At 33.7% G+C, this 27,952-nt stretch overlaps 1 protein-coding gene across 22 annotated transcripts in view; it reads left to right on the forward strand.

Annotated features, from left to right (window-relative positions):
- PPFIA2 (PTPRF interacting protein alpha 2) overlaps positions 1-27,952 on the forward strand; it is a 510,037-nt gene that overhangs the window by 308,553 nt on the left and 173,532 nt on the right. For 20 of the 22 annotated variants that reach the window (XM_030819900.1, XM_003259605.3, XM_030819901.1 and 17 more), the window contains 2 exons: positions 9,865-10,029; positions 15,178-15,252. In XM_030819900.1, coding sequence (XP_030675760.1) covers positions 9,865-10,029; positions 15,178-15,252 — 240 coding nt within the window. The remainder of the gene's footprint in view (positions 1-9,864; positions 10,030-15,177; positions 15,253-27,952) is intronic. The other 2 variants (XM_030819907.1, XM_004089160.3) reach the window with 1 other exon arrangement.

Raw genomic sequence — 27,952 nt, forward strand, 5'->3', positions numbered from 1 at the left:
GTAAAAATTAGAAAAATACAAAGTTCCTTTAAAATAACAATAACAGATATTGAAGCCATTGATTTCAACCATGCATAATAGTTACTTTGAAAATATGAATAAGGCTGGAAAATACATCTCTACCTTCTTTAAAGCAGTGATGTGGAAGATTTTTGTTGTTGACTACATCAAGGAAAACAGATTTAGGAAAACTCCTTTGTACACAGTATTAATTATATAATAACTCCTTAAGTTACATAACCACCTCTCACCCTCCTCCATCCCCCAGAAGTAGTATATCCAGAGCTGAAAATCAAATACATCTCTCTTCCCACCAAATGCCTTATCAAATGTTGCTAAATAAAACCATTTTTATAGATTATATAGTTGTTTCTCTTTCTAGATGTTGTGCTTTTCTTCTTGCTATAAATATCTGTGTGCTGGTCATAGAGACAAAGCAACAAGCTAGTGTTTCCTTCTCACATGTAAAGAAACTTTAATTGGTGTCAGACTGTGAGCAAATTTAAAGCGTAAGTGATAGCTGGGCATGGTGGCACATGCTTGTAACCTCAGCTACTCGTGATGCTGAAATAGGATAATCGCTTGAATCCAGGAGGGTGAGATTGCAGTGAGCAGAGATCGTGTCACTGCACTCCAGTCTGGGCGACAGAGGGAGACTCCATCTCAAAAAATAAATACATAAATAAATATATAAAATAATTGAGCGTTCCAATTTCCAAAGTTCTGATCAACCTGTGGCTCACTTTACATTGAATAGTTAGCATATGTTCATGAACTGAGCTAAATAACATAAAAAGCCAGTCCATGAAACCATGTGTGGATGGGGTCATTTGTATTAATTTTGAATATTATCAAAAACAGTAGATCAGAAAAAGTCCTTCTGTATAATGATATTTGAATGAATTATACCATCTCCCAAAATAGAAAATAGAAGTTCCAGTGGGAATTGAATGAAGCTAGAGAGTAATAATGATAATATAATAGCTAACATTAAAATCTAAATGTTTTTATAAATGTTTTACATGTTTAACTCACTTTATTCTCACAGCAATCTCACTATCCCCATTTAATTCAAGAGAAAACTAAGGTAGTAAGTAACTTGTCCCAGGCCAATAAATCACTTATAAATGAAACACCCAGAGAGTCCACTGCTTCCTTCTCAGTTTACCCACAGACTATGTATTTAAGAAATCATATTCCTATGTCACCCACAATTCACATGTGATGCAAAGGTATTATGTTTAAAGAAGAACACGGTTTGTTCAAATTTCTTTTTTTTTTCTTTTTTTAATTCTTTTGAGACGAGGTCTCACTCTGTTACTCAGGCTGGAGTGCAGTGGCACAATCATGGTTCACTGCAGCCTAGGGTTCCCTGGACTCAGGTGATCTTCCCACCTCAGCCTCCCAAGTAGCTGGGACTACAGCCACATGCCACCATACCCAGCTAATTTTTGTTATTTTTTGTAGAGATGGGGTTTTGCCATGTTGCCTGGACTTGTCTCGAACTCCTGAGCTCAAGCAGTCAGCCCGTCTTCACCTCCCAAAGTGCTGGGATTACAGGCATGAGACACTGCTCCTGGCCTATTTAAATTTTTGTAATTCAATCCTATTTTATTTTGTGTTAGTCATGTGGAAAGTCAATGTGCTATGTTTTTATTCTGAGGTCAAAGCTGAAATGCACGGCCTGGCCACGTATTATGTTTTCTCCACAGAAACACCTCGTTGACACTGCAAAAATTTGAGTGAATGAAAGAAAATCAGTCATTACTGCAGTTCTTAAATCCAACTGCCTCAAGTTATTAAATTAAGAATATCCTAATAAAATCATTATAGTATTATAAACAATTATACAAAAATAGAAATTTCAAAAAATTATAGTGGATATTTACAGAAACATACAAACAGGCTTTTGTTCAATATTTTTATACTGATAAAAATGTAGAAAAAATATTGAAACAAAATTTGTTATTCCTAAAACTCTTCTGACCATACTTTGGCAAGTATATATTTACAGAAGGTTATATTTATAGAAAATAATTTATTCCTGATGTTATTTCAATTCAAAATGTTTTGACAAAGTTATCTGAACTAATGAAGAGGTAAAGAAAAACTGGGAATTTTTATATAGTTATTGCCTGTGAATGTCAATGTGAAGAACATTTTTATTGTCAGAGTTGTTTCAACTATTTTTATAGCTGAAGATCTCAAAGGATGTTTTAAATTGTTCATAATGTTTTAGAATGTAACTATTGGGTGACTTTGAAAAACGTTATGGTTTTGAGAAACAGTATTCATATTAAGTTATGATTTCGAGAAACAGTATTAATATCTAGTTACAAATAATAAAGCTGTAACTTAATCTCATGGATCATAAACTTAAAAAGAAGACTTAATTGCATTTGAAACATTTCTTACCATGCCCTCACTTTTGTTTTGAGCCAAAGGAATTATCTTAACAGATATTGAGATACAATTAGACACCCATCACTACTAAAGAAAATTTTTTTGTTATTGACAAATCTCTGCATATGCAAGTTAATAATATCATCCAAACGTATTTCATCAGTGGGTAGAAAATACAGTCCAATTCAGAAAAGGAAGACCTTCTCAGCTGAAAGCAGATAAAGATTCTACATGTGTGTACATGCATGTGCATAGATAGTTATTTATGAAAGTTCTATGATAGGATATGATCGGTACAATAGTAAATAGGATAGGACATATGCCCTCCCAACAGCTATTTCAATTTCATAATCAAACATGGGCATAAGAAACATATGGGATTTTAAACGATATTTGAGGGTAAAAGATATGGAGTGGGTTGAGTATGGAGGCAACCAATTTAAAGGTTTTTGTTTTCAGTTGTTAATGCCATGCTATATGAACATATTACAGCAGCCACATTAGTCTACAGGGAAGAATGTGTTTCTGTTTCAGTGCCATTTATAATTGGAAATAACTGTTCACGAGGTTGTGTTGAATTAAGATCTAATAGGAAGTTATATAGTTTTAGAAATCCTTACAGAATCATAGTAAAATAAAAGATTTAGGTTACCTAGGCCATCTTGCTTTTCAAGGCAAAACTTAGTCCAAAAAATTCCCAATGATGCATGATGTGTGGGTTTGTGTGTGTGTGTGTGTCTGTGTATGAATATATGATACATATGTGTGTATACACATAGAGGCTGTGGTCATTTAAAGAAAATTCCAGCATAGGATTCATGGCCATTCACATAGTCTCTACAATCCTTTGAGTATACCAAAGAGAGTTCCATTTGCACTTTCTGTGAGAATTATTAAATATTAGGCTAAAGTTGTAGCTCCCAGTGAAGGTGTGTAATTAGTAGATTGTTAATGGTATCTTAGCTAAGTTTCACTTTTTGTACTCTTAATTTATTTACTTTTATTTTTAACCTTAAATTAGGCCATATATATATATATATATATATATATATATATATATGCCAGATGAGAACATTTTTGTCCATATTCTTCAACCTGAATAATTTATGTTTATCATTAACCCAATTCAACAAGTATTAAGTACATATTATGTAGAATATTTTCCTTGGTATTGGGGATAAGTGAAATCGTTCATCCCTTAAGGAGTCTGTTTATATTAATAAAAACATATTTGGTTTTCGTTATCATGTAGATTAGAGTTCCTAATTGCACAAAACAGAGTATATAGCTTGGCTGTTTAAACAAGACATTAATTAAGGCATATAAGAAATCTCTAAACTGAGCTTTCAGAAGTCTCTAGGACCACATTTCTTAGTTTTGTAAATTTTTCTCACAAGCCCAGTCCCAGAAACATGCAGCCTCTGCCACTACCCTTTCCCAGCATGTTTCCTCTCTGCCCCCTCAGGCTAACTCCCAGGGTGGTCAGGTCTGGTTGACTGATCGTAAGTCACAGGTCTGCCACCTAGTGGTAAACGTTCCCAAGAAATGTTACTGGGAAGATGGGATTCGGATTGTGAGGAACTATCAAACAGTCAGGGGGAGGGGTAGAAAATGGGGATAATTAATGGGTAAAATATGGCAACAGGGTACAGAAAACAGAAAAGAGAATAATGTATTAATGTACATTTTATATATATAGATATTCACACACAAACATGCATGCGTGTGTGTATATATAGTGTGTGTGTCTGTGTGTGAGCATGTGTGTGTGTGTGTCAACAAAAAAGGAATGATCCTCTTTTCTCCACTAGTCACAGGTCCTAGTTGGCAATTATAAATTCCAATTATAAGCCTTGGTTTCTGGACTTACATTCATGGACCCATAGCTATTCCAAGAAAGAAACTCTATCTTACTTCTATCAGTAGTTCTGAGGATATATTAATTCCAGGATGATAGCATTCCTACTAAGCAATGTGTTATGTCCAAGCTTGAATTGTGCTGGGTCAACTGGCTAGCCATATGTAGAAAGCTGAAACTGGATCCCTTCCTTACTTTATACAAAAATTAATTCAAGATGGATTAAAGACTTAAATGTTAGACCTAAAACCATAAAAACCCTAGAAGAAAACCTAGGCAATACCATTCAGGACATAAGAATGGGCAACGACTTCATGTCTAAAACACCAAAAGCAATGGCAACAAAAGCCAAAATTGACAAATGGGATCTAATAAAACTAAAGAGCTTCTGCACAGCAAAAGAAACTACCATCAGAGTGAACAGGCAAGCTACAGAATGGGAGAAAATTTTTGCAATCTACTCATCTGACAAAGGGCTAATATCCAGAATCTACAAAGAACTCAGACAGATTTACAAGAAAAAAAAACAAACAACCCTATCAAAAAGTGGGCGAAGGATACAAGCAGACACTTTTCAAAAGAAGACATTTATGCAGGCAACAGACACATGAAAAAATACTCGTCATCACTGGCCATCAGAGGAATGCAAATCAAAACCACAATGAGATAACATCTCACACCAGTTAGAATGGCAATCATTACAAACTGAGGAAACAACAGGTGCTGGAGAGGATGTGGAGAAATAGGAACACTTTTACACTGTTGGTGGGACTGTAAACTAGTTCAACCATTGTGGAAGACAGTGTGGCGATTCCTCAAGGATTTAGAACTAGAAATACCATTTGACCCAGCCGTCCCGTTACTGGGTATATACCCAAAGGATTATAAATCATGCTGCTATAAAGACACATGCACACGTATGTTTATTGCGGCACTATTCACAATGCCAAAGACTTGGAACCAACCCAAATGTCCATCAATGATAGACTGGATTAAGAAAATGGGCACATGTACACCATGGAATACTATGCAGCCATAAAAAAGGATGAGTTCATGTCCTTTGTAGGGACGTGGATGAAGCTGGAAACCATCATTCTCAGCAAACTATCGCAAGGACAAAAAACCAAACATCGCATGTTCTCACTCATAGGTGGGAATTGAACAATGAAAACATTTGAACACAGGAAGGGGAACATCACACACTGGGGCCTGTCGTGGGGTCAGGGGGAGGGGGGGAGGGATAGAATTAGGTGATATACCTAATGTAAATGACGAGTTAATGGGTGCAGCACACCAACATGGCACATGTATACATATGTAACAAACCTGCATGTTGTGCACATGTACCCTAGAACTTAAAGTATAATAATAAAAAATAAAAAGAACAGTCTTGGCTCATTTAACCATTCTATAAGATCAGCTACTTCTAAATGATGTAGTAGTGTGATAAAATCAGGGGTCCCCAGGAGCATCCATCAATTGCATTACTCTTTTCACTGTAAAATCAGGTTTTCCTTTTTTTTTTTTTGTCTGAAGTAATGTTTTATATGATAACATGACTGTAAGCAAAAACTCGGTAAGACGGTGTTTCTGGTAGAGATATGGCCATTAGAGAAAGCAAATCTATATCCAAAAAGGGGGTTTATTATAGTGAGGGAAAAACTGCCTATTCTTTAATAGAATGGATTTGATGTAATATGCTTGCTTCACGGTGAATAGCTGGTCTCCAGCTGTACTTTATCATGGCAGGGCTCAAGTTAGATGGCTGCAGTTTGCCGCTGGGCCATTCAGCCATGGTGGTATCTCCATCAGTCTTAATCATGGGAAGCCCATTTTGTCAGGTTTATAACCCTGAAACCATGATTACTTCTTTATGCACATTGAGAAATATGACATGGTGGCAAGGGAAATAGGCTGATATCTACAAGGTGAATCAGTTTGTCCACCAGGTTACTGAAGACTCTTACAGAGTGAGGACCAGAAAATTAGTCCTAGCTCAGAGGTAGTATTCAAGAAATTTTGATATTTTATTTTCATTAGTACTATGACTCTAATAAATAGTTACAGATCCTTTGGGAGAAGATTTTCTGATTATCTATCATGATATGACAAACTATCCAAAAACTTAATGACACAAAACAACATTTTAATATGCTAGGAAGGAGATATCCAATGTTGTAGGTAACCAGGGAAAGCCTCATTGAAAAGTGGCATTTGAGTTAAAACATGAAAGAGAAGGTGAAGTGAAATAGTCATACAGATATCTGAAAGAGAATGTTTTAGTTACAGAAAAGAAGTACAAAACCCCTGTTGTGGGGACGTGGATGTTTAGCCTGTTAAAAGCAAAACTAACAAAACTAAACAAACAAAAAACTGCAAGGCAGCCAATGTAGCTATACCAGAATGAGCAAGAAGAAAAATAGGAGATAAGTTCAGAAAATTTAGATCCCTTTGGGATGTATAAGGACTTTGACTTTCACTGGAGCTCAATAAGAAGACATTAAAAATTTGAGCAGAGGTATAAATGACCTAACTCACATTTTAACTGAAATAGTGTTTTGAGAATAGCCTGAAGATGAAAGGCTGAAAGGAGGAGGACAAGTTAAGGAGCCATTGTAATCCAGGGGGAGATTAAAGGTCTTGGACACAAATGTAAGCAGTGGATGTAGTGGCAAGTGATCAGATTCTAGAAATTGAGGAAGCATGAAAGAGAGTGCTTACAAATACTGAATTGTTAACTTTAAGCTGGGTAAAGAGACAATGAGGACATGAGGGTAGGGAGAAACAGTTAAAAGTTCCACTTGCCAAATGTGGAGTGTGATCAAAAGATTTAGGTAGTCTCTAATAACAGATGTCCTTTATAGCATCATTATTGTGTTTCTTTTCCTAGAGGGTGGGTATTTTATATTGCTAAATCTTATACTGTATTGTGCAAAATTAGATGCCGATATGTTTATTGAATTACTATATTATACAAGATTACTCTAATTTACAATTAGAAAAAAAGTTTTCATTGTATTGTAAAGGTTTCATTATTTTTGTCATCCGATTGAAGGATAGATGTACATAATAATGTTAATTAGCCTAAGCTTTTAGGAAAAATGCCAATTAATTAAATTAATTATGCCACAGGCTTAGCTTTCATATAGGCCAAATCTATATGAGATATATAAAACTATATGAGGTATGTAAATTTAACTCATTTATTAATATTTCAATTCACTCAACAAATATTAATTGCATACCTATAGATGTTGGGAATCGAGCTAACACCCAAATCCAGAGAGGATCAAGAGGATTAAGGTGGACACTGTGCCAACTCTCATGGAGCTTTTATTGCAATGGGAAAATAGAATGAAATTTGGTAGAACAACTTGTTTAAATTGCACATCATAAAATATTCTGAAAAAAACTAGTAAGGGATTGAAATAGAGACTTGTGGAGGTGGGGAAAAGGAGAAACTTACTTTAGACAGTAGCGAGCAAATGCCTTGTTGAGAGATGATGTTTAAGCTGAGACTTAAAGAATGAGAAAGAGCTGGTTAAATGAGGAACCGAAGAAGGAGTGCTTTAGGCAGAGGGTACAGTAAGCAAAGGCTTGACATACTGAGGAGCTAAAAGTAGGCCAGAAGTCTGGAACATAGTTTGCCAGGGAAAGATTGACATCAGATGCCACTGGAAAAACAGACATTATTAAGTTCATGCAAATCTCCACAACCTATGTAAAACAGCTTGGATTTATGCAATGAATACATGTATCTAAAGAATTTGAGAGAATAGAATACCATAATATAATCAGAGATTGATAAATTTTAAAGGGCTCCTTGAAAATTTCAGGTCATTTTCATACTGAAAAACTACTATTATTATTATTATTATTATTATTTTAGTAGAGATGGGGTTTCACTGTGTTAGCCAGGATGGTCTCGATCTCCTGACCTCGTGATCCGCCTGCCTTGGCCTCCGGAAGTGCTGGGATTACAGGCGTGAGCCACCACGCCTGGCGATTATTTTGACCCTTAAATGTGACTCTTATCTACTGATTTATCTATGTTTAGTGTCTCAGATACTGGTGTTCTTTGTGCCCAATAATGGCAAAATTTTCTAACATTTTGAGTCATAATTAGTGACAGCAAATGTAGAGAAATCAACCAAAAAATATGATACTAATACGTGACACTGAATCTAACAGTGGTATAGTGAAAACCAAAATTTTTCATTACAGTTAAACTTTTAGAAAATATCTTGAGGCCGGGCGCGGTGGCTCACGCTTGTAATCCCAGCACTTTGGGAGGCCGAGGCGGGCGGATCACGAGGTCAGGAGATCGAGACCACGGTGAAACCCCGTCTCTACTAAAAATACAAAAAATTAGCCGGGCGTGGTGGTGGGCGCCTGTAGTCCCAGCTACTCGTAGAGGCTGAGGCAGGAGAATGGCATGAACCCGGGAGGCGGAGCTTGCAGTGAGCCGAGATTGCGCCACTGCACTCCAGCCTGGGTGACAGAGCGAGACTCCGTCTCAAAAAAAAAAAAAAAAAAAAAAAAAAGAAAATATCTTGAAAAGAAAAAGAGAAAGTTGTTTTCTTTATTCTTTCCACCTTCAGTGTCTTATATCTGTTTTTAAATCTTTTGTTTGGGTAATTTCTGCTTTATTTTCTTCTTTATTTTGCATAAGTAGACACTACTTGTTAGCCTGTGCTTTTCACTATGCTTCCAAAGACCTTTCCTATAATGCTTACCAATTGTGTGTGGTTCTTCACTAGTAAAATTATAATAACTGATAATAATCAAGCAATTTCTGATTTTCTTCTCATGTATCTTTGTTTTTTAGCAGTAGAACTTCCTTTTGAAATGAAAGCAAATATGAAGCCCCAATTCACAAAACATTTCAAAGCGGAACTCCTCTGGCAAAAGCTAAGAGTGTAGAGCCTGAAACAGCCTGGAAACTCTTCAGGGACTTTCCCTCCACCTCTGTCATGGCCCCAGAGGCTACCCTGGGAAATCATAGATTCTAACATAGACAATTTAAAACTATATCCTTAACTTCCTTTCCTGAACTGACAATTGAGAATCTCAGTAGCTATGTTCTAATTGGTTGCATATATTTTTCTATAATTAATCTAAAGAATAATTGTGAATAAAACCATGTGATTAAGTTAAAGTAACATTATAATGATTATGCTCATTTTATTCAATTCAAATAATTTTAATGGCCATATGTAAATGAAATAAATGTTGACTTTCACTATCATCCTCTAAAAAGATCATGATGCATCAAGCAATGTTCTTTCATCATTATCATACATATTTTGCCAAGTGTTCGATTTCTGCTGAATTCATACTGAAATTATTACATTTGCTAAAGGACTGCATTACATTTGCATTACATTTTTAAACTCAGTAACTTGTTGTATGATCCAATACAATTTATCTTTAATGTATTTTATAAACCCTGCTTTAAACAGGTCTGTGCTTCTTTGGTACTGCTTGCAGTGTAACCTGCAGCTAACATTAGATAAGCCTGCACTAATTTAAGGGGGAAGTCATTTGTAAGTATTTATGACTTGTATTCATAAGATAATTGCATTTTCTGTTAAACCCAATAGCTATTACTGGAGCATTTGGAGTGCCTTGTGTCACGACATGAAAGGTCACTAAGAATGACGGTGGTAAAACGGCAAGCCCAGTCTCCCTCAGGAGTATCCAGTGAAGTTGAAGTTCTCAAGGCACTGAAATCTTTGTTTGAGCACCACAAGGCCTTGGATGAAAAGGTATAGTATGGACAAAAGAGTTCAAGCTTAACTACACTTCCGTCATCAGCATCAAGCTCTTTGTCTTCATTCATTGACTCACCTGACTCCTAAAGTCAGTCAATTGAAGAACACTTTTGAGTTATATGAAAAATCATTTTTTAAAAGTGAAAATGGATTACTGTGTGGATGTTGGTAATATTCATAAACATCTTCTTTTTCTAAACCACTGAAACTATGGCTTATCAGAATTAGACTTCTATTATGGTACATTATAGCCCTACTTCAGATGGCATTCAAAATGTTATATCATTTAATATTATTATTGAGCCTCTCTCTCTCTCCCCCCCCGACCCCCACCTCTCTCTCTCAGCCTGGTCTTTCTCTATAGATTCCAAAATAAGAGACCACTAACTGAAAATTATATATATTTTGAAATGCAAATTATATGTACTTTAACTTTTAGACATTTAGTTTAGAAGCATCTGATTTTCTAATGTCTCTAATATCGTAGTTTTAAATATTCACTTGAAGATTCTCTGCATGTAACATCATAAGGTATTAGTAGAAAACCCCGTGTTTTGATATTTTTAAAAGTAGCTGTAAGCTTCTCTTAGCTGTTACTCAAATAAGTTCTACTGACATATATAAACCAATATGATGATAATATCCTTAGGAGATTAGCAAGGCTTATGACGTGATTTCAATTTCGTGAAATTTCAAAGACTGAACTTTTAAAAATTAATAAAGCTTTAGGAGTTAGAGTGGAAATTGGGACACTTCATTGTAAAGTATCTGACAAGTTCTGAGCATTAAAATCCAAACTAGGGATTATTTCCCAGTTATATCTAGTTTTTAAGCATGCAAATATTTTTGTTCTATTTAATATTTATATACATTTATATTTTTATCATTGGTCTTTCAGATGTTCTGAGAACAGGGGATTATGTGGAGTGTGTACGTAAGGATAACTATAATTCTGTCTTCTAGAGTATTAAGAAGAAATTGTATCCCATTTTTATTTAGCAACGAAAGGCAACCAGTATAAGAATTATTTTGAATAAAACAGAAATGACTATTATATAAAAATTCTTGCTAAATATGACATCAAATAATTAATATTCAATATTTTGTTTCATATTATATTTCCTCTTTTTATAAAAGTGCTAAGAATTTGCAAGAGTTTATATGTATAGAATTTTTAGTATGTGTCAGACTCCATGGCAGATGTTTGACACACAGAGATAAATAAGATATTCTCATTATGACTGAGAAGTTCAGAGTTAGTGCTAGGAATTCACATATCAATGAAAAACAATTCAAAACAGATGTATTTCCATCACAATATGTAGCCACAGAAAAGGTTGTGACTGTGTGAGTAATGACAAAGACAAGGATGTCTTCAAGAAAGGGTGGCATTTGATCTAGGTATTAAAGAATGATGAAGGGTTTTTTAAGCAGAGAAAGATACTCTAAGCAGCAGGACCCACACAGAAAATAATCCAGAGCTGTAAGAAGAGAAGGACCTGTTCAGAGAAAATTCAAGAGTTTTAAGTGACTTAAATGAAGGTACTAGAGAATGTATGATTTGAGATCGTCCCTATAAGCATTCCCATATCACTTAAGTGAGGGATGCTTTTACAAAAGAATGGTTCTTTATCAGAATAGAGGTAATAAACAGCATTTAAGACAAATAGCCTGGTCATGTGAGTACATTTAAGAAAAAAATGGTTGTTGTACAACATAATCTAGAAATAATTTACTTTATAGAAGTTCAGTGAGTTTAGCATAACTATATGAGTTGTTCCATCGTATGGCCCTAGGAGCTATAATAATATGTACTAACTCACCATAGGTATTCTCAACATTGGTGAGTTCAGGGACAACTGGACTAATTATCAACAAGTAATGCTCAGTGGCCTAAAGAAGAAATGAGTTGGGGCTCTGGAGTCAGACAGATCTGGATAAGTGACTTGACCATTCATTCTCAAAGCATCAATTACCTGTTAGCTTGAATTAAGATAATCCTAGTACTGACCTCAGAGTCGTCATGAGGATTAGAAGTGATCTGATATACAAAGCTTTCAGCCAGTGCTTAGCATGTGGCAAGTCCTCAGTGAACATCTATGAATATTATTATTAGCAGGAGTAAACATCAGCATTTGATAAAACTTTCAAACCAAGTAAATGTGTTGGTTTTACTGTTGATCCAGATGCTTGTTTACAATAGCATTTCATTTAGTTATCGAGGGACTCATATGTGTCTAAGTGCCTTCATAGACAATTTCCCTAAGAGTAACTCACAGCTTCTCACAGGGATGAGGAGGGATGTGGATATAGATATATAAACAAGTAATACTATATATATATATAGAAAGTCAGAAAAAGATGCAATTAACCATGCCTTGGGGACAAGAAACAAACAACTTTATCATAGAGGGATTAGTACATATGCAGAACTAAATAAACTCTACAAGGATTGAGCATAGCTGTAGATAGTTGCAGTGATTCATAATTTTCATTATTAATGTCCAATTATTTATATAGCCACCAAGTTGTAGCATGGAATATTCATAATTAGCTAAGACTATCAGTAATTTTGAAATTACTCTACAATATATTTACCAATTCCATGGGTTGGAGAACATGAGAAATATACTTGTGTTTTTCAATTACTCAGAAATCATTGACTATTTAAAAATAACATATCAGACATGTATAGGAAATGTAAACCAAAACAAATTAAATATATATGCCTTCCCTATATATTTTTATTATCAAATATCTTAGTGTCAAAAATGAATTAGAGCTTCTGGTCTGAGGAGATTTCCACAAGAATATTTTCTGTTGTAGGAGTGATAATACCCCAAATGCAACCCTGCCTTATATTAATTTCAGTTTGCATTATTGATATTCACAGCATCAATTTTTAAATTTATAACGTAACTCAAAATATATTCAGAATTTTTTTTATTTTCTTGTAAAACAGTTTTAGATTTATTATTTCAGACAACAAAATCTCAATTTGTAAATCACTATTCTAAATATATGAAAGATGATTTCATTTTCATATTGTTGGATAAATTCAATAACTTTTACTCCTTAAAAACTCACTATAATGAAAATATAAATGCTTAACTTGTAGTAAATAGAAAACATTTTGGAACAGTTCTAAGAGTTTAAGTTTGCAAAAGAAAGAAAGATAAGTTAACCTACCACGTAGTCTAGATTCAACCATTTCTTACATGATGTGAATGACTTTTAGAAAAATTTTAATGTGTCAATATTTTAAAATATGATAACTTCCTCTCTCTACAGCAGTTTAAGTGTGATATGATCAATGTTGTGTATGGTGAGATTATTAACGTATTTAGATTGCTTCATATTGCTGTTCTCATCAACCAGGTTTACTAGGCTTTCTTTAGAACACCCGTATTTTACAGTTGGTATTTTAGAATATGGGAATCTCTGTTAAACATCACACGTCTGTTGAAACATTTTTTGATATATGCATTCCACACATCAGCTGTCCTGCTCATTTTCATGGCTTTGGGATATTTGCTTCTTTTTCATGTATTCAAAATTCATAAAAAAGTATTCTCCAAATCAAGTCATCAAAGATTTCCTGCTATGTAACTAGTGTTTGGTTATTAATCAGCATGAATTCTATGTATTTTGTTAACAATTGGATATTTGTCTAACAGGAATGATACTTGGCAGTTAATCTCTAGCTCAATATGATGAAAGATCCTGTGCAACTCTTTTAGACATCAAGTCTCCATTTATGTGTGCATTACTGTTTTTAGAGAATTTGAGCATAACAAAATGTAATTAATATTAAAACCCCTACTGGGATGTTTTTATTGATGACTCAAGGTCTATTTCACGAATTAAATGCATCCATTCATCTGAATATACATGGTATCGTAATATAATATTAAAATGTGATTGAGATTCTTAAAAATTCCTAATGGGATTCTAGGTTAATAGGACATTACTGACTTTTTGTTTGTTTGCTAACTGGAAAAATAATATCATAATTCCAATTAAATTTTTTATGTATCTGGGTTTTTACATATTTTATAAATTTTTTGTATATTCCCAGTTAAATCTTATTAGAGGAGAAAAATACCATTTATTAAAATATACTGTCAGTAAGTTAACAAAATGAAAGCTCGTAGGAATATAATTATATGTTAAAACACATCTTAACTGCACAAATACTGTAGCAATCCCATGAAAAATCTATGTTAATTTATAAATAATCGAAAACCCACCATGAATCGCATCTTAAGTTAAAGCTATAAAGTTTTTTGATTTTTTAAGGAAAATTAAACTGCTATAGTCATTCATTTTAATTCAGCAATATTTCTTTCTCTGAATTGTTTTATATATATATATATCAGGACATATATATAGATCTAAACATATAACAACTAAAACAAAGTTCTAAGAAAGCAAGAATCAAAGAAATACTTCTTCGAGTTTCAGTTATGTAAGAAACAAGTATAAATTATGACTTTCAAACTAAAATATACAGAGATTTTTGTTCTATAAAATACAATGGTTTAACCTTTGGTATCTGGAAGCTAGTTGGAAATTCCAAGATACTTAAGTACTTTACAATTCCTCAAAAACAAAGTAGACCTCTAATTAATAAAAAACAGAGAAGCAAAGAACATTTTTCAGGTTCTAAAAGGCCTTTCCTTCAGGCAAATAATTTTTGAAATTAGATACTAAGTACCAAATGAAAATTCACTTCTTATTTTACGGAAGTAGAGAAAAAGGTGGGGTATTTTTTTTCCTATTTGTCATGCTTAAACAGTGACTATTTTTTAGATGAATTCAGAATATACTTTTAAACTTTGTCTCCACTTACTATGAATCAGAATTCAGAGCAAGACAAGTCAATCTCCAACCCCACCTGAAGCTCTATCAGGGAACTACCAAAAGGATTTGCTTACAAGGAAATCCCTTGATACAGTGACAATAAGAGGTGACAATGCATTCATTGTATTTCTGCCAGATTTAGTATTCTGAGCACGTAGGGATATAAATACTTTAATAATTTGCCAAATTGACTGTCTCTGATGATGTTAATTATGGATTCAGCACAGTTTAATATGTATGGGATGTACATTACTGCACATATTTTGATTTTTCTTCTAGGTAAGGGAGCGACTGAGGGTTTCTTTAGAAAGAGTCTCTGCACTGGAAGAAGAACTAGCTGCTGCTAATCAGGAGGTAACATGCCACACTTTCTCCTCTTTTGAGGTGCAATATCGCTGACATTACATCCCTTGTGTTTCACGTCACTTTTATTATAACTGTCACAAAAAATAGATTACATTCTGTCTATGCCATTGAACAAGGCTTGTTGAAATTAGTTGCCAGAGTCTTGTTTTCTGGTTTTTGGTTATTTATATGTGTCACTACAAGACCAAAGGAAAATAATCAAGAGCTAGTGACATGTGAGCTAGTGAGATGAAGATTTAGAAAGACTGCAGGCAGAACGTCAGTCCTTTCAAGAAAGAAAACACAGCTCAAAATTGGAACACATATCAAATAACTGTTAAACTTAGAAAATGCTACAAATAAAAGTGAACTCCTTGGAGAGATATACTTCCCCTCAGGTCCTGCGTATTCTTATCTTCTAAAAGCACTGTTCTCATATTTAGTGACATCACTGAATCCACTTCTGCTACTATTCACAACCCCCAAAAAAGTATTTTCAATCATCTGTTTAAGATTTAAAGAGTTATTTTATCTTCGGAAGATTTTACTTCTCTTGGGTTTTAACACACAAATTATCTCGGATAATTAGGCATATATAGAGAGTAAATAAATTTGTTTATATATACATGTATCTATCTATCTATATTTGTTTGTCTCTCTCTCTATATATGTATATATATAATGCCCGAGATATAAAACTATATGTGTATATAGTTTTATCCCTGAAGTATTATTATAGTCTCCTATAGACGATGTGGTACATTTTATTGATATTACGTAGATAAAATAAAATTTTACATATATATATATATGTAGAGAGAGAGAGAGAGAGAGAAATTTAACCTGTGTCAGCCATTAAAATAGTCCCATCTCTCTTTTTCTCTGACATTTATAAGGCTACATTTTTCCTACAAGTTTATTCCAGTAATGTAATATTGGTATTACTAGTATTGGACATACTAATATAAATTAGCAAAATCTTCCTACTTTTAAATAACCAAGGGTAGAGGGGAGGGAATAATGAAGAGGGTTGATTAATGGGTACAAATTTTCAGTTAGATAGAAGAAATATGACCTAGTGTTCCATAGATCTAGATCAGTAGGTTGGTTATAGGTAACATTAATCTAATATACATTTCAAAATAGCTAGAAGACAGAATTTAAATGTTCCTAGTAAAAAGTAAAGATAAATAGTTACTGTGATGGATATTCCAAATAACCTGCTTTGATCTTTACACATTATATGAATGTATCAAATTATCACAAGTACCCCCGAAGTATGTACATCTATTATGGATCAATAAAAAATAAGTAAATATAAATAGATTTATAAAAATATATGAGGCTAATATCAGTAAAGATAAGTCTTATAAAGGGATTCATAACAAGATAATGTTTGCATACACATTATGCATACAGACAAATACACATTTTCAAACCACTCAGTTAATCTTCTCAATACAAACTCCTTTGTTTTTTGTTTTGTTTTGTTTTTGTTTTTGTTTTGAGATGGAGTCTTGCTCTGTCACCCAGGCTGGAGTGCATTGGTGTGATCTTGGCTCACTCCAACCTCTGCCTGCTGGGTTCAAGCGATTCTCCTGCCTCGGCGTCCCAAGTAGCTGGGATTACAGGCATGTGCCACCACCCCCAGCTAATTTTTGTATTTTTAGTAGAGACGGGATTTCACCATGTTGGTCAGGCTGGTCTTGAACTCCTGACCTGGTGATTCACCCGCCTTGGCCTCCCAAAGTGCTGGGATTACACACGTGAGCCACCGTGCCCAGCCACTCTTTTGATCTTCAAAATAAGCTAGATTAATTAAATGAGTGTATATATGCTTTTGTTTGTCCCAGCCATAACAATTTAACCTTTAGAAATAATGGACTTTCAGCTAGTAGGAGAGTAAATTCTATGTGAATTAAAGACTAGTAGTGTTAAAAGCATAAATGATGAAAAAGCCATTTTTAAAAAGGAAAGAAAGCTTTTCGATGACCAGATTCAGCTTAGTAAACAGGATAGTTTGGAAAAAAAAAAAAAAAGAAGTAAGAGATTGGTACCTCTCAGTCATCACAGAAGAAAAGAACCTCTGAAATAATAGGTAATGACAAGGAGTATGCAGTCTTTTAAAGAGATGGGGTTGATAAATTATCTTCAGGATGGGGTGTACTTGTTCCTGGAACTATCAGGAAAAAAATGTAAAATGTGTATTCATATTATATTTTATTAATGTTAATTGTGATTTTTATGTGTGATAAAATATACATTCATTTTGGATGCATTTCTCAAAATATTTCATTGATAAGGGCAAACAAACAAAAAGTTTGGTGGCTACTAATATAAAAGCATGGCTTAATATGACCGTGATAGAATTTCTGTTTGTCATAAACAAAGGTGTGATGAGACCACTTGGCTAAAGTAAGCTGAAATAAAAGTGTCCCATAGGGCAGGCGCGGTGGCTCATGCCTGTAATCCCAGCACTTTGGGAGGCCGAGGCGGGTGGATCATGAGGTCCGGAGATCAATCAAGACCATCCTGACTAACACGGTGAAACCCTGTCTCTACTAAAAATACAAAAAATTAGCCTGGCGTGGTGGTGGGCGTCTGTAGTTCCCAGCTACTCGGGAGGCTGAGGCAGGAGAATGGTGTGAACCCTGGAGGTGAAGCTTGCAGTGAGCCGAGATGACACCACTGCACTCCAGCCAGGGCAACACAGCAAGACTCCGCCTCAAAGTAAGGCTCTGAAAATTTGCTCCAGAAATAGCAGCTAAGTAGTTACTTCAATTATACATAAAATTGAACAGCAGCCCTTGAGAACAAAAGTGGAGGAAACATTTATGACTGTTTTCTGGAATGTAGTTTTATCCCTCAAGTATTATTATAGTCTCCTATAGGCAGTGCGGTACATTTGAATGATTTTACATAGATAAAATAAATTTTTACTTTTTAGCATTCCTGTGTATCTACTGCAGACTTTTCTGAATGCCATTTGTTTTGTTTAAAATCATTTGTACAAATAAGAGTCACTTGCATAAGTAAAAATCATGTCTGTTAGTAATTATTGTGCTCATTATTAACTTCCATATTGGTTTTGTTGTTGATTTTAACTAATGTCCATGTGGCTTAACTGGAATCCCTATTTAGAAATTCACAAGCCCAGCGATAAAGAAAATTTACTTTAGTCTTCTAATAATAAATCGCTTATAAATAGTGATTCTTTTAAGAGAGTAATTAGAAAAGAGTCAACTTTAACTTTTTAATAAAATTGATATTTCAAAATGAAATACAAAAAAATCAGAAGATACTTGCAGTTTGAGTTCTTGATTCTCTATAGTAACAGCAATTGGTATAAGAAATCACTGTAAGTAAAGCATCGTGCATTGATGATAAGAAGATATATTTAGAAACCTGACAAAATACATTTAGAAAAATTCATACTATTAGCAGCTTTAGGATAAGAACTAGGTGACTTTTGAATGTTGGAGGTAATAACTGAAGAAGATAGTTTTTTAAAAAAGAGTAAATTTTCATGAAAAAGAAAGTTTAAAAAATTATTAAGAGCCAAACAAAAATATATAATATAGATGAAAATAATCAGGAACCAGAGCAAAAGTCCTGCATATGGCTAAATGAGCAAGGACCTGGAGAAACTTTTATTTGATGCATCAGATTTAACATTTTTTTTTTTTAGACAGGGTCTCACTCTGTTGCCTAGGCTGGAGTGCAGTGGCACGATCAAGCCTCATTGCAGCCTCCACCTCTTAGCCTCAGGTGATCCTCAAACCTCAGCCTTACAAGTAGCTGGGACTACAGTTGCATGCCACCATGCCCAGCCAATTTTTTTTTTTTTTTGGTATTCTTTGTAGAGATGGAGTTTTGCCATGTTGCCCAGGCAGGTCTTTAACTCCAGGGGTCAAACAGTCTGCCCAACTTGGCCTCCCAAAGCACTGAGATTTCAGATGTGAGCCACCACACCCGGCAACATTTCTGATTTTAAATTAAATTTAAAATGTGTTTACAAGTGTCCCTTAACATTCAAATCTATTTGTTTTCTGAGTTCATATTGCCATCTTGAAGAGTAAGGGTGCTACATTATGATAATCTGCTTGGTTCCTGAGTTTCTGGTTGTTACAGTGACAGTTTAGATATAAAATCTTATCCAAACATTTTTTTCTGAATTAATTCAATTCCCAAATTCAGAATGGAGAATTAAGAGAAGAGATTTAGATTGTGAATGATATCTTGATATATTCATACATACGTATATATGCATATGTAGAATCTGAAAGGACCATACAGTTTATTCTATCATCATTATATCATTTTAATAGACTTTATTCTCTCATCTGTCTATCATTATTATATATAAAGAGAGTCTCTCTCTCTCTCTCTCTCTCTCTCTCTCTCTCTCTTTCTCTCTCTCCTCCCCCCACCACCATCACTTGTCTTATTCTCACAGATGGGTTTGGAGTTATCACCTCCTAATGTCTTTTCTTTATATAATCTCTTTCATTGATCCCTCATCTATTCTTCCCAGACATCCAGGAATTCAACCATGACTTCTGTAGAAAAGAAACTAAAATCTATAGCTCAAGGTTTATATACTCTTCTGAGCTCCACAAAAGGTTTCAAAAATCCCTTTGGCATTTCCACAGGGCTTTGTTAATGATTGTATAGATTATTCTCTCCTACAAATTTCCAGCAGGGGGGCAGTGGGAGCTGAAGTATAGCTCAGGGTTTGCTAATCCAGACATGCACCAGAGGACATAGCCACCTATAAGGAGTACATTTTCTAATTTACACAAAAGTGCCTTATGCTCTGGTGGGTCTGAAATGCCATCTAGTTTTCCTGATGTCCTCTTAGATTCTATATGGCATATTAATGTAATAAAGTGAGTTGCCTCATTAAAAAGAATACAAAACTACTATATGTTCTTTTCTGGAAAAAGCCCCAAAACATTCTGCTATGTAAAAAGAATGAAGTTGCATAGAATAACCTCAATATTTTTCAAATATAAATAATAATAATAATTCATTATGACAGGAATAGAAAAAGTTTTAGATATAAGCACCAAACTGTTATTATTTGTTTTCTCCATTGTTTGCAAGTATATATACCATATGTTTCTGTAGTGTTTGAAATTTTAATAACTTTTCATTATTCTTATAAACAAATAAAATAATAAAGTTGTTTTAGAGTCAGATTTTATTGTGCATAATGACATCAATACAAGATCATTTTATGGAGCACTGAATAGTAATAATAATTAATATTTATTGCTAAATACATATATGTCAGTACACTAATGCTGGAAAGTACATACTACTACTATTTTACAGATGAGACCAGAGAAGTTATTTCTCCTAGTGTGCTACTATTCCCTCCTACTTGAAAATGTATTTATCTTTGAATTTGTCTTAATTCTCTGCTTTCAGGTTGTTTCAATTTATGTTTATAATTCTGTCTATAATGTTCCACATATCTGTTTACTCTCATCTTTTTCTGTATGTATTAAAATTACAATATTTCAGGTCTTCATGCATTCTCACCTGAAATATTACAGTAGGCTTTTATCTATTCTTATTGCTTATCTCTTTTGCTGTGTAATTCTGCAAGGTTAAACTTGCTAAGTGAAGCCCCAATTATAATGATTATTTTTGTAATATGTTCTCATCTGTAATATATACTTATATATGATATATGCCATATTAATACACTGATAACATAATGATCTATTATGCTATATTAATATATGTTAACAATATAGTGATATATATTACATAGACTTGTAACATACCATCAAAAACTTCTTCAGTGTTCCTAACCTACAGATTCTACTTTAACTCCACCACCCCTAGTGCTCTGCCTGAGTCATTCTGAGGCCTTAAGTCATAGAGTGTATTGCTTTTTAAAGAAGCCAACATTTTTCCTAACTCTAAATCTTACTTATGCTAAAGTCTTTCGTGGAATACCTGCACAACCCCAAATCACTCGTTGAAAACATATTTTCTCATTTAAGCTCAAGCTCAGATGCCACCTCTTTAATGAACTATTTTATAATTATTTGCCAGTAGGCTCATTAATTAATGGCTAAAGCTCATTACTTCAGCCTGTATTATGACTGTTCAACAAGTATTAGGGTTAATTTTATACTTGTGTAAGCCTATGTAGTTAGTTTACTGAGAAAATAGACTTAATCTCTCTCCTTTAGATTTATTTCACTCAGTAACAGTGATATGAACCTCTTGATCAATATATGTTTGTCAAATTGCATTATATACACTTCATTCTGACTAGTGTTTTCATGTTGTTCTTTGACTATTCTCTTAATGAACCATTTGAGCAACATTCAGCATGCTCAATAAACAGCAATATGTTGATCATATGTATCAAGTGAACAAGTTGTTTCTTCTTTCAATTTAATTAATTAATCTCTACCATGTGCAGAAATTTTGAGAGTCTCTGAAAGGAGGAAATGGAAAGAAAGAAAATAAATGAGGTATTAAGTAAATTTTCATGTAACTTGTCCTCTAGTGAAAGAGATAGACGTATATACATATAACTAAGATGTAATTTAGTGCAAAACTAACTAAATACAAAATATAGGCACAAGCAAAATACAGAAGGGAACAGAGAAGAAGGGTATTCTGTGCCAAAGGATCGAAGACTTCAACCTAAAAAGACAGCATTTGAGCATATCCTTGAAGGAAGGCTATGACTTGACTTCAAAACTGTGGGAAGTATTTCAGGCTGAGGAGACAGAATGATTAAGAAAATCTGAAACTGCTTGTTTCAGGAATAAAGAATGTTGTGTTGATAAGAGTCAGGGTGTGAAAAGATACAGAAGAGGAGGGTAAAGAGGTTGGTGGCATCCAGATTCTGAAGGGCTAAAAATTTGTAGATTTTTATGCTTTATGAAATGAGAAAGCACTAAAGGTAATATTATGGGTTTTTTTCTGTTTTTTTTTTTTTAATTTTTGGTAAAGTGAAAACCATTAAAGGTATGTTTTGGTGTTTTTTTGGTTAATGTTTTGTTTTTTGGTAAAGTGTAAGGTTGAGGTGGCAAAAAGCTGGAAAGTTGGCATAATCTGATGCATTTGGTTAGCATAATAATATAATATGTTATTTTAATCATGTTACTTTAACAAATACTTATTGGGCATCTTCCATTTGCCAGGCATTTCATTAAGTACTGGGTATAAATATGTTAACAAACTCATATTTGTAAAAAGTTAGTTCTGGCCAGGCGTGGTGGCTCACACCTGTGATCCCAGCACTTTGGGAGGCTGAGGTGGGCGGATCATGAGGTCAGGAGTTCAAGACCAGCCTGACCTACATGGTGAAACCCCGTCTCTATACAAAAATCATCTGGGCATGGTGGCGCGTGCCTGTAATCCCAGCTACTCGGGAATCTGAGGCAGGAGAATTGCTTGAACCTGGAAGGCAGAGGTTGCAGTGAGCCAATATCACGCCACTGCACTCCAACCTGGGTGACAGAGCAAGACTCTATTGAAAAAAAAAAAAAAAGTTAGTTCTGCTCTGAAGGCCAGTATGTGAGATAGACCTGTTAAAAAGTAATTGTAAGCTGGGTGTGGTGGCATATATTTGAAATCCCGCCTACTCATTACACTGAGGCAGGTGGGTCGCTTGAACTCAGGAGTGTGAGACCAGCCTCAGCAACAAAGCGAGACCTTATTTGTTAAAAAGCAATTATAATGTAGAGTTAGTATTTAATGTGTACAGAATTTCAGTTTGGGAAGATGAATGAAGTTCTGAAGATGGATGATGGTAACAGTTGCTTAACAATGTGAATGTACTTTATGCCATTGAGTAGTACTTAAAGGGCACATTTAAAAATGATAAAACAGTACTAATTTTTTATCTTGTTTTATCATAGTAAATGTAATTATAATACAGTATGACTAATGTGATAATAAAAGTAGGTACAAGGTTTAGTAATATTACCAAAGGGAGGAATTCATTGTAGGGGTATGAATAGGAAGAACAGATGATGCTACAAAAGTGACTATAAAGAGCTCACCAGATGGACTTGGAGAAAGAAAATAGAAGCAGGTAGAGGTAGGATTGGGGAAGAGGCAACAGAGAGAGGCAGATCTGAGTGAGGGGTAGCTAGAGCTGGGCTTTGTCCTGCAGACAGCAGTGAGCCAACAGAATTTTTAGGAAGAGAAGGGATATGATTGGATTTTCGGTTTTATAGACTAATGGTATCTTAAAAAGTTAAAGGTAAAAAATGTATTAGATGGTCAGCGTACTGTGTTTAAAGATAGATTTAAAAGAATCTTCATGATCTTAAAAGAATCGAGGGGACAGTGTCAGAAAATACAGCACTGAGTAGAGCACAGGTATTACTTAGCGTGGCATTTCTATGTTCTTTTAGTAATGGCAAATATAAATTTTAAAAATCAAACAAAATATTGTAAATAAATATATACATAATGAAAATGTGTTGTAATTTTAGACCTTTTTGAGTGGCCCCACCTAGGCAGATTGGATTGTTAAGGTTGAATACATGTTCCAGGCCATTGTCCTAAAAAAGTGATCCCAGACAATTTAGACACAGAAAATACAATAAAGTCTTTATTTATTTATTTTTGCAGAGTATTGTTGTTATTGCTTAAAATTGGAAAGCCACAAAAAAAGCACAATAAAGGGAAGTACAAGAGGGAATAAATAGATTACATCCTAACAATGTGTTCTCTTTTATCAGAAACCTGTACACTTTTAAAATTATTTAATTAAGCCAGACCAAATTGATTATTCAGAAGCACCCGTAAAAATTCAATTGACAGACTACTTTGCAGTGAATACACAGGCGTGCTTATTTTAAAAGGCTTTCCACATGATTGCATTATACATAAAAAGAACTGGCAAGTGTAGTTGCAGGCTGAACTATATTTTTATTGCCTTTACTCTGTGCATACTTATTCCAACCGCTGAATTTACCAACTTTCAATTAGAATTTTCCAAGGAAATTAACAATTATTGTACCTCATCTACAACCAGCTTTATCTCTGAAGTCTATTTTCCTAAGGAAAAATTAAAGAACTTGCATGGGCATATTAAGTACCATTCACATTTAGAAAAATATTGCATCAGGATGTTGAAAGGAGCTAGAGGCAGCAACACACATTTTGGGGGCATTACAGGCCCATGGATCATAGCCATTGCATCACATACATTATTCCATGTAATCATCCCCCAAATCCTTCGAGTTAGGTTAACAACTAGTATTTTGTTAAATGCATGGAAATAAATGGAAAACTGGAAAAGGTGAATAGATACAGGCAAAGGTGGAAGCTATTCTAAAAGCAAAAGGCTGGAATGAAGGAAGGAGAGCTATGAGACTCAAGCAAGTCAAGAGTCACTGAACCAAATGAGAGATAGCAATAGTGAGCAAGATATTGAGAGAGAGAGAGAGAGAGAGAGAGAGAGTTTTAAGCATAAAGATTGGAGATGTTCAATGTTTCATGAAGGCATGGAGGATTATGTCTGATATGAAATGATTTCACTTATAGTTAAGAGGTCACTGGAAATTTTTACAGAGATAGTTGCAGTAAACTCTAATGAAAGTAGAATAGCTGCGATTAAAAGAATGTATGAGTTCAGATAAATGAAAGAAGGTAATACTCTTGAGAAATTCAGCAACGAAGGGAAGGAGAGAGTATATGCTGAATGATTCTGGACAGTATTGAGTGATAGCCTTATTATAATGGGAAAGAATTGTAAATGCTTATAGCCATTGAAAACAAAGCCACAAATGAAGGACATGAAATTATGGATGGCAGCACAGTGGAGGATAACTATAATTTTAAGATCAATGGCGAGTGATAGAACTCCTTCCTCTGAGAAATGGAGGAAGGAAAATAGAATATGTAGTGTCGTGATGAATGAAGATATTGATTTGGAGAGGATTTCTTTTTTATCAGGGATTCTTCTCAAGGAAATGGGTTATCTGCTAAGGAAAGTGAGAACAGAGTTATTTTTTAGGAACTAAGGAGACTGTAAACGAGACAATATAGAACATAGCAGGGAACCAATAAGACTAAGCAAAGAAATTTTAGTATGGGATGCTATACCCAGATGAGGTTCTCATTAAGTTACCCCAGCAAATTAAATAAAAGCCAGTATTTCACAGCTCTTACCAACTGAAACAACATGGATTCTCCAATGGTATTTCCTTATTTAAATCTATAAAGTTATTTTATTCATCATAATTCCAAAGGAAGAGATACAAATTTTGAGCTAAAGTTGTCTTTGATTGCTTTGGCCACTTAGAATAAAATCAGTGTTATAACTTTTCCCTAAAATTTGACATGGGTAAAAATTAGGGAACTTCGGAAATCCATGAGTAGTTCAGCTATATTTGAATAGTTTAAATGAAGCTTAAATAGCTGATAATTATGCATAAAAACATGGAGAAAGTAGGAGATTTGCTGAACAATATTAAGGAATTTGTCTAGAGGGAAGTAGTAGAAATACTCATCTGAAGTTATAGGATCATTTATTTGAAAAATTAATCAAATGACTAAGTCAGTTTTCTCTTCAAATTAAAACTGCCATATCTGTGAGTAGAAAGCTCCAGATGTAGAAAAAGAGACCACTGCAAAAGCTCTTAAGTTAAATTATTTCAGAATCCTAAAAATAAGAATCATTTCTTTTGAGGGGCCTTTGCAAATTATTCACTCTTGTATTTTTAAATTCTATCAGTTCTGTGAGATGAAAGCAGATTTAATTTTGTATGTCTATCACTGCTTTATAAAAATGATTACTCTCATAATGACTTTCTAATTTTCCTCATGTTTATGCATGCTACATATTCTAATTCCACTGATTAGCTTATTTTAAACATTAGGAATCATATTAGTAAATTCCGTGACCAATTTTCAGTTAACATTCGAACAGAAAGTCAGATAAAAGAGTTTTTTTGTTTGTTTGTTTTATTAACAATTGAAACAAGTCGCCATGACTAAACTTACCAGATGACAGTATGCATTTAATGACAACAGTGATTGCATAGGACAGTGACACCCTTGGAGCTCTGAACTTGTATTCCTTAAAGATAATGCAAAACTCTCTGATGCTATGTTTTTAGCTTGCCTGCCAACAGTTGTGAGTTTCCAAAAGACCCACTTATTGGGAAAGTATTATTCCTGTTGGAAATGTATCATTTTTGGTAAGGAAATTGTATAGATTTTAATTTCCTGGAAAAGTTGAATGATGGTTGAACAACGGATTTTTTTTTTAATTTTAGATAGGTAAGCTAGAAGTTTCAGTATTGTTAAACCAGTAGTAATTTAAAAAGACCTATGATTTCTTATTATACCTCTTGATTATCCTTTATGATGACATTGTATTATAAAGATAAATGAAGAAACTGTAAATTATCCAAGTTATTATCATCAATAGAAAATGTATCTTTTGCTGTTGATGATTGTACATTATAATAGAGAATCTTTCCCAGACAAAAAAAAAAAAAAAAAAAAAAAAAAAAAAAAAAAAAAAAAAAAAACAAGGTGTCTTATAACAATACATGTTAAAATCCAACAAGGAAGAGAAGTAACAAAATTGCTGTTTGCTACTTCCACTGTTTTTACTAGTTCAAAGTCTTGTGTGAAGCAATTATCTAAAATAGAAGTTAAAAGTGTCAGCTATTGTGTATAAGACATTTGAAGTTTGTTTGCAAATCTTTCCAGACTCTCCTACTTTGATTAGAATATTTTCTTTGACGAAAGCATAAGGTTTTTTTTTCATTTGTGATAGCGGACATAGTTGTTTTATTTTTGCATGTGGAGATTTTGAATGCTTTTTTCCTCTATTAATAGCAAGATCATGTTTGATATTAATACTTTGATCATAAGCATCATAAATTGACCTATTTTATTTTACCCATCCTTATTATTTTTAAGCTAACATTATGAGAAAGATTACTTATTGCTTAGAAATTTAGATCAAATATTGAACTTTAGTGAGAGGCAAGATAAAAAGTTAAAAAAATATATTAACCTTAAGTCAGAAGATTCAAGATTGAGTGATAGATCTATCATTTACTAATTCCGTAACACCTGGCAATTAATTCAACTTCTCTGTGCCTCATTCTTTTTCATCTGTGAAATAGAATGTATTAGTAAGTTTCGGACCTGTCTTTCAAAGAAGTCCTGATATTTGGATGAGACAATATTCAGGGAAGCACTTTGTAAACTTGACATACTGAAGTTGTATTGCTGTTATTAGACTCAAAAGTCAACATTAGTTATTAGTTGAGCAAATGAAAATACTTTTCTGTTGATACTTTGAATGTGATAAAAAATGAAATGATAGTAGTACTTTGTATTTTATATTATATCCATGACTAAATCTCCTTTTTTTTTTGTATTTTGAAATCTTCTTCTGTTGAATAAACAAATACCTTATTTGTTAATAGAATAATTCTGTAGCACTATATGCATTTTATAAATGGTATTGCAATTCACTTATTCACGTTTGATAAAAATAATAGCATCTGCAATTTTAAAGATTACTGTGTGCTTGGTACTACACTAAGTACTATAACCATACCCCAAACCCACACACATTTTTTAGTTATCATAATTAACGTATGAGAAAAGGATAATTATTACTAGCATTTTGAAAGTTAAGAAATTGAGTCATATAGAAGCTAAGTGAATTGTTCTGAGTGTTATCACTAGTCGA

The sequence above is a fragment of the Nomascus leucogenys genome, chromosome 10 (assembly GCF_006542625.1).
Source record: "Nomascus leucogenys isolate Asia chromosome 10, Asia_NLE_v1, whole genome shotgun sequence".
Taxonomy (NCBI): Eukaryota; Metazoa; Chordata; class Mammalia; order Primates; family Hylobatidae; genus Nomascus; species Nomascus leucogenys.